Here is an 8,609-nt window from a genome sequence, read left to right as displayed (position 1 = left end):
AAAAAAAAAAAAAACAAAAAAACAAAAAAACAAAAAAACCCTTATTACTAGCTAAGGTGCATTCTGCATTCTCTCTATAATGCCGTAAGGAAAGTTATGAACCTAAGAGTGAGAACAACTACCACATTATTTTCTTTTTATTTTTTCCCTTTTCACCAAAAACAGGTTCTTTCTTAATACAATATATCCTGATTACAGTTTCCCCTTCTTCTGTTTCCCCCCCAGCTCCTCCCCACCTTTCCCTCACACCTGGATCCACTTCCTTTGGGTCTCTCGTTAGAAAAGAACAGGTCTCTAAGAGATAACAAGATATAACATAAACTATAATAAAACAAAAACCATTATCACATCTTTAATTTGCTTTTGAGACAAGGTTTCACTTCGTAGCCCTTGGTAGCCTGGAGCTCACAATCCTACCTCTGCCTCCCGGTTGTTGGGGTTATCGGCTTCAATCACCATGCCCACTGAGAACAGCCATTTCAATGACTCTTGCTTCTCAGAGGGAGAAAATGGACAAAGGTCTAACAGGTTAGCTGGGTGTCCTGCCTGTCTTCCCAGGGACTGCTACAACACCCTTCCTAGCAGCACAGCTACCCACACCCAGACTGAGAGATGGACCCTTCCTGACCTCCAGGCAGCACCTAGGTTTGCAGCACACAGCTCAGTACGAATTGGCTCTAAGGCCTGGACGAGGGAAAGGCAGGAAAGAGCACTTTCATTTCTGGAGCTAGCAAAGGGCCGTATGCTGGGGAAGAAGGTACCTCTGCTTTGCTTCTAAGTGGCCTGAAGCAGAATAAAAATACAGACATAAGCAAGTGGTGCCGAGGGACTGGGTGAAAAGCCCAAGGCTGGGCATCTGGTGCTCCTAACCCAGGGAGCCTGGCCTGGTACACCCTCCCACACATTGACACTCACGCCCTGGCACTCACATGTAGGACCTCCTGCCGGAGACCAACTGGCTCCACACAGCTGACCAGGCGCAGCAGCAGGTCCATGAGAGCTGAGGTGCCTATGTGCTTCAGGATCTGAGTGATGAACCTCTCCTTCTTCTTCAGGAACATCATCACCTGCAATCAAACACTCCTGAGAGAGAAACAAGGCCGGCTCCTGACAGGGAGGGACACTCCCTCAAAAGCTCACATCAGCCGGGCGTGGTGGCACACACCTTTAATCCCAGCACTCGGAGGCAGAGGCAGGTGGATTTCTGAGTTTGAGGCCAGCCAGGTCTACAGAGTGAGTTCCAGGACAGCCAGGGCTACACAGAGAAACCCTGTCTCGAAAAAAAACAAAAACAAAACAAAACAAAACAAAAAACCCAAAACCAAACCAAAACAAAACAAAACAAAAAACCCTCACATCAGAAAGATCATTAACTTTCAAGTATACTGAGAAGAAATGACAGAAAGACCAAGGAAAGGCTATGTGAAAAAAATCCCTCCCCAGACAGGCAAGCACAGGGCAGCAGTGCTGCTAACTGGACAACAGTGTGAATTACTGCAAAGTCACCACTGGACATTTGCTAGCTTAGGTTTGCCCCGCAAAGGCAAAGGCATAGGAAGCACTGCTGGGAGATGAGAGTCATTGTTCTAGAACTGCACAGAGAGAACCTGTCTTAAAAGTTGTCCTCCCAGGGTAGAGAGATGGTTCAGAGGTTAAGAGCACTGGCTGTTCTTCCAGAGGTCCTGAGTTCAATTCCCAGCAACCACATGGTGGCTCACAACCATCTTAATGAGATCTGACTCCCTCTTCTGGCCTGCCTACCACAGCTAACCCTAGGAATAGGCCATCTCTGGTGACTGATGACCAAATTTTCCATAGACAATTTTGGTAGAGCAATACAAGGAACTGTCAGAATGAAGCAGGTATTTCTATAAGAAAAGACACACAAGATTTATGTGTGTATTAGAAAAGCAGCTTGTAGTACTCAGAATGGTACTGTTAGGTGAGAACTCACAGCCATCCATCTGCTCTCTACCGAAAAGGCTACTGAGGGAGTACAGGGCCTATATGCTTACTTCTTACTTGAATTCCACATAAATGTGACATGTTTGTCTGCACAATATTTTCTTTCTTTTCATCTCTCTGTGTAGCCATGGCTGTCCTGCAACTCACTCTATAGAGCAGGCTGGCCTCAAACTCACAGATCTACTTGCCTCTGCCTCCTAAGCACTGGGCCTAAAGGTGTGCGCTGCTGCACCCACCACCACCTGGCAATGAAATGTGTTAAGGAGTTCATTTCCTATTGCTCTAATGCAGAAGGCACCAGATAAAGGAAGAAAGGGGGATATATGAGATAGTAAAACTGTAAAGAAAATCTGAAAGTGGCAAAAGAATATGATCAGTGTACAGTAACTGAGGAGATTCACACACCCAGTTGTTCGGCTGCAAGATCTAGACACACGAGGTCTCTGAAACTCAAAATGAAGACCCCACAGCACCTTTCTTCTCCTAGGGCAATTGCTTTCTTCCCCTACAGTAATGCCCCAGCACTACACATACAAGTGAGGATGGGATATGCACACACATACAGACAGAGACAGATACACAGACACATGCACACAGACACACAGACACTCATACACATACATGCACATGCGCGCACACATGCGCACACACACGCACACACACAGGCGCACACTCACATGCACACACACGCGCACACACACGAACACGCACATACACGCGCACATACACACACGCACACACACACACGCGGCACTCCACTCTTCACCTCTGCTGTTTCAAACCAAATGTGAGATGAAACAGCCCTCCGCAGTCCCAGGGTTCAAGACATAGACAAAATACAGGTTTGTTGGATGAGACCAAAAAAATTACTGCCAGTATTTTAGGAATATAATAATACCTACCAATATTAAAAAGAGAAAAGTCCTCATAACTTAAACACATAGTAGAAAATTAAACAAGACATCTAAGCTGTGTGCTGAAATTATCCACTGGGGACTGGTAAGTGAGGGGGTCAGACAGACACTGATCCCTGCAGGAGGCACGGACTGCCGTTTCACTCCCCACGCACGGCCACACTCACACAAGGTTAAACAAGACCGGGGAAGGACAGTGGTACATGGGAAATATGAGTTTCCTTACCCACAAAAGCCTGATTCTAACATTATCTTTGTTTGCTTTAAAGCAATCACTGTTCTGGACACACAGCCATGCTACTCCCAAAGACCCCAAAACGTAGATGTCTCAGATCCCTCCACAGTGAGGGCATGTCATAGGACCTCGTGTTCATGCCTGGTCTGAGGTTTGCAAAGCACCCAGGGAGGGCAGCAAGTGCTGCTTGCTTACTCCAGAGCTGGTTACCAGAAGCATCTGTGGAAAGCCACGCGACTTACACTACAGTTCAGATATCAGCCACCCATACTGTTCATCTGTGTTCTGTTAAACTAACAAAGTGCTGTCCCAGGAGCCTGGTAACAGTTGCGCAGTATCAACAGTGGTTGTCCAGTACATTTGTCTTCACACATCATTACCTGTTCAGTTTTCCTTGCAATAAGATTGCCAATGGTCTTGCTGAAAAAACTGGCAAGCAGAGGGTTGAGTGGCGGCTCCTGATCCAGGAAGTCATAGAGAAGGTTCAGCAGACTCTCGTCCTCGCCTAGTCTGTCGCTGATCTGTGGCACATCACAAGTCAGAAGCTCACAGGCTGTGTTTGGGTATCTAAAAGGGCACAGTCCAAGTACTGGATGTGAAATTAGACTTCTCCAACTCTCAGGAAACTGTTGAAGTAAACTGATGCTTAGGAGCAGACACGTGTCAGGGCTGGAGCTCTACCTCTGTGGTTAAGAGCATGTACTGCTCTTCCTGAGGACCTGAGTTCAGTTCCCAGTGCCCATGGCGGGTGGCTGACCCACCTACATCCTCGAGGGGCTCTCACATCTTGTTTCCATGCATCCATGAGAACGGCACACTCTCATTTAGACACACACACACACATAATCCAAAATAAACACATTTTTCAAAGCAAGAGGAAGCAGACCCACGTGAAAAGAGCAAATTACTGAACAGATCTCAGAACAGAACGAACATGGCATGACACAACTTGAATCTCTAACTATTGGAACTTCCAAGTTTGTAATCCATCTTTTATGGGTTCTATATATCCTATACTCTGATATTCAACATTTTTCTGACTCTACTTCTTTTCTGTAAATAACATTATTTTTAAAAACAAACAAACAAGCAAGCAAGCACAATTTCCTGTAGTCTGGATTGGCCATAAATTCATTATGTCCCAAGGCTGACCCTGCGGCCTCCTCCTCTTCCTGCTCTTACCTCCCAAGCTCTGTAATTAAGTGTGTACTACCTACCAGACCAGACCTAAACAAAACTCCTCTTTCTCCTAGATTCTCTCTGCAGGCCATGCTTATCTCCCCACTTGCAGTGAGGCTGAGTCCCAGGCATCCTTGGAAAACTGCTCCTCTCTCTACTCTCTGTGCCTTCAAATCAGTAAGCACAGGCCCACACTGTTCTAAACTCAAGAAAAATGCCTGCAGCTATGAACAGCATCTGCTGTGAGACTCCAAGCAAGCAATTTACTCTTAAGAAATGCTAGTTTGGGGCTGGTGAGATGGCTCAGTGGGTAAGAGCACCCGACTGCTCTTCTGAAGGTCCAGAGTTCAAATCCCAGCAACCACATGGTGGCTCACAACCATCTGTAATGAGATCTGGTGCCCTCTTCTGGAGTGTCTGAAGACAGCTACAGTGTACTTACATATAATAAATAAATAAATCTTTAAAAAAAAAGAAATGCTAGTTTGTACAAATATACTTTTTATTTGATCCAAATGACAACAAAGTAACCCTTAGCCCAGTGTGTGTGATTCCAGGCTTTCTTGGTAGCAGCTGGTCTACACAGGACAGAAGACAATCAATGCCCCAGAGACAAAGAGCGCTCCACTGGCTATACAATGTAGGCACTGCTTCTCAGCCTGCAAGAAGGGAGCAGCCTTCAGAGCCAAAAAGGGTCTGTCAGTCACAGAGGCCCAGCAGGACTACAAAACAGCAGGCCTTTGGACAGGACAACAGTGTGGTCAGTGTTCAGGCCCCACAGGCTGTGTGTGGGAGGGGACCTACAGATTAAGTCAGTTCTGGGATTACTTCTTCCTGGCTAACCTCTCTGGCCTTGTCTGTGAAGTGGGGCAGCCAGGGCCCCACCTCATGGGGTTGTTGTAATCCTGCACAAGGGTTTAGTGTAGGGGTAACACATGGCCACGGAGGACAGGGAGCCCAGTGAGAGGAGGAAGAGGGCCAGGTCAGCTGCAGTGAGGGCCACAGTGATGCTCCAAAGGACCCCACAAGACACAACCCACTGGAGCAGCACAGGAACTCAAATCCTATGAGGCAATGAAGCAAAGTACAGACAGCATTTTGAAACATTTCCAGAGCCCAGGGAAGTCATCTTGTCTACACAGAGAACAGGATCTCTCTACATAGCCCTGGCTGTCTAAAACTTACTGTGTAGACCAGGCTAGCCTGGTCCTATTCTGCTCCTATTCAAGTGTGCTAGGTTAAAGGTAAGAAGAGCATCTAGCTACAGAAGCCGTTGTAGCAGAGCACCCTCCTAGTGTCTGGCATGCAGGAGACCCTGAAGTAAGTCACATGACCACATGCTAGGCATGGGTAAGAAGAAGGAAAAGAAGAGGGAAACACACTGGAGTAGACCAAGCACAACCTCAGGTGCTCATGGAGCGTGAAGGTAAGGGTTTAAGTTACACAGCTCCAGAGGGCTCCAGGCATGCATACAGGCGAAGCACCATATACATATGTACATTACGATGGGCACACAGCCATCCACCTGCGGACCATGTATGGGGCTCCCGAGAGTCATGAGCTTCCTCATGGCCTTCTCTGCCTCACCTTAGCACTCATGCATTGGTAATTTCTGACTCTCTGCAAGGCTCCTGAGTCATTAGTGCTGTTCTGAGAATCTCTTGTCTTGGCCCCCTAAATATCCCCTACCCTGTCACTTTGTTCTGACGTGTCATCTAAACTGGCAGACACATGGAAGTAAGATGCAGGTAGGCTGTGAATAGTTGATACTGAGACCATGACAGCCTCCAGCTATAGTTACCCTTTCCATGAAGCCATGGCTCATTTGACAGCAGGCCTATCTCTTCCTATCACGTGATTTCCCCTGTTAGAGACAGACTGACTACCCTGGAGAAAGTACTGACAGCCCCCAACAAGCTGCCTCAAAATCCAGCCCTGCCCTTCTTCCAAAGGACAAATGTCAGCCAAGATTTGTTGTGAAGGGACAAATTAAAGATATTTTTGTGAGTCTCTTTTGTGACTGGACTCTGACTATATATGGATTAGTGCGGCATGCCAATGACACCCAAAAGACCTGAGCATGTGTAACAAAGTCCTCTCTCTTAATTGTTCAAACATTTAAAAATGTGAAGCTGCCAAGCATGGGAGGCTGTGAAAGTCAGACCAGTATGTGAACACAGCGAGTCTTTGTGTCATAGGCTGGGGGGCTGGAAGGACTGACAACCATGCATGATGACCTACTGATCCTACTGTAAGACCTTCCCAGCATACCTGTGTACAGTGGACTTCCTCATAAGCACCCACATCTGTCTGGTGTGTTAGACGTCCTTAACTGCTCCCAGAAACACTACGGACCATGCGGCCTATTCAGGAAGCCAAATCTTGGCCTGAAGGTGTGGCCTGACTTTTTGCTACCCTCCCAATTCAGACTGTACTTCCTCAAAGTTCCATTCTGTGAGGACACTGTCCCCTCCCTTTTGTCACCTCACAACATCCTGCTCAAACTGGAAGTAAAACATTCTAGGAAAAATTTCTAAAGGTTTAGTGCCACTAATGATAATGACATCCTCCTCTTAACTAAACACCCTAAAAGGAAACCTTTCCTGGGGCTCAGAAGTCAGACATCAAACCTCTAATGCACCTGCCAACTCTAATGACGTGGCACAGCTCTGCAGTCTCAGGAACCTATTTATCTATTGATCTTGGGGCCTTTCAGCAGTGTCTCTCAATTGCCCCAACACAGGCCAACTTAATATAAACTCATTTACAACTCGGAATGAGAAAACATTTATACAAGAGATTCAGAACTCTTACAGCGCACAACCAGCCAACCAACTGTACAACAGCCTCCTCATGTCTCATGAGGTGATACCCTGGCTCCAGCTGTCCTGAGACACTAACCACAGCCTCGCTAACAGCCTCAGTACATACTTGAATCGGACCTTCTCTTCCATGTCCTGGGGTGGGTCCTGTGTGATGAGGTTCACCAGCTCTTCCATGCACTGCTGCCTGCACAGGAAGTCCAGCAGCTTCTGGTTCTGGGCCTTACACTCCTGCAAGATGTCATCTTCATCCATTAGCTCCTGCAGGGTCACATGTTCCTTGTCCAGGAGCTTGTCAACATGGGATGTGGTGTTCAAGTCAAATTTCCAGAACATGATGGCGGTCGCAGAGCTGCAAACAAGGACAAAAGCAGCTTGCTCGTCCCACCCTCAGCCATGATGTACCAAAAGTCCAAGGGGCTCATCCCCAACACACACACAAGCAACCCTGGGGTCCTTTCCTCTGTGCCCCTTATCTGACCTACCTTCTCCCTCACTTCAGTGCTTGAGTCCCTAGGGGCTCTCACTTTGCTCATGGCTCTGTGAGGCCCACACACCTGTCTCCCAAGTACCAGCACCAGGGATGTCTCTCTGCCCTGAAGAGGATAGGAGCCCATCCTCTCCCAGTGTCTAACCCTCCTGAGTGAACACTGGACATGTACTCCTGGAACAGTCTCAGAGGCTACATGTAGCAAGCCAAACAAAAGACAGCACATTGCTTGATCCTGTCATTCTCTGTGGTCATCTGCCATCCAGCACCTCAGCTTACTGTGGCAATCTTGCTGAATACTATCGAGGGTTACCCAGGAGACAACTATCTCCTTCGCATGCATACAAACTGTGCATGAAGTCTTGCCACAGCAACGGGAAGATCACCACTAGCCCGGCCCTTCCTCTGCCTCCCCAACCCTGCTTCCAGCTTGAACTGTCACACCCAGATGAGGCTGTCTGTCCCAGGGAGGCTCACTGTCAGTGTGCAGGCCGCTGCAAGTTAGCTAACAGGTTTCACTGTTCTGATAACAAAAAGAAAGCATGAAGCTTCATCTTCAACAAAGCGAAAGCCTATCTTCAAATGACAGATCTTTTAAATTATTTTTATATGTATTTATTTGTGTGTATGTGTACATGCATGCACACACTCACCCAGTAAAGCACACATGTGTAGAGGTCAGAGGACAACTTGGGGGAGTCAGTTCTTACTTTCTATCATGTGGGTCCCACGGCCCTAACCCAGCAAGCCATCTCACTGGTCTAAATTACCAATCTTTTTAATGTCATAGGAAGTTATTTACAAACCTATGATAAAATCTGAGGTGCTTATCTTACTTAGTATTTTTACTTTTTTGGGGTTTGTTTGTTTGTTTGTTTGAGACAGGGTTTCTCTGTATAGCCCTGGCTGTCCTGGAACTCACTTTGTAGACCAGGCTGGCCTTGAACTCAGAAATCCACCTGCCTCTGTCTCCCAAGTGCTGGGATTAAAGGTGTGTGCCACCA

The 8,609-nt window shown here is 47.1% G+C and overlaps 1 protein-coding gene across 15 annotated transcripts in view; it reads right to left on the bottom strand.

The window, feature by feature from the left end:
* Nucleotides 1-8,609, bottom strand: part of Ppp6r2 (protein phosphatase 6 regulatory subunit 2) — a 71,377-nt gene that overhangs the window by 25,927 nt on the left and 36,841 nt on the right. For 11 of the 15 annotated variants that reach the window (XM_021182929.1, XM_021182930.2, XM_029470005.1 and 8 more), the window contains 3 exons: nt 7,225-7,467; nt 3,495-3,681; nt 930-1,067 (listed from right to left, as the gene is read on the bottom strand). In XM_021182929.1, the coding sequence (XP_021038588.1) occupies nt 930-1,067; nt 3,495-3,681; nt 7,225-7,451 (552 nt within the window). In that variant the 5' untranslated portion in view covers nt 7,452-7,467. Of the gene's footprint in view, nt 1-929; nt 1,068-3,494; nt 3,682-7,224; nt 7,468-8,609 lie in introns of those variants that run through there. The other 4 variants (XM_029470013.1, XM_029470010.1, XM_029470011.1 and 1 more) reach the window with 4 other exon arrangements.

This window comes from Mus caroli, chromosome 15 (assembly GCF_900094665.2).
Source record: "Mus caroli chromosome 15, CAROLI_EIJ_v1.1, whole genome shotgun sequence".
Taxonomy (NCBI): Eukaryota; Metazoa; Chordata; class Mammalia; order Rodentia; family Muridae; genus Mus; species Mus caroli.
This window is presented reverse-complemented; position numbering and strand designations above follow the sequence as displayed.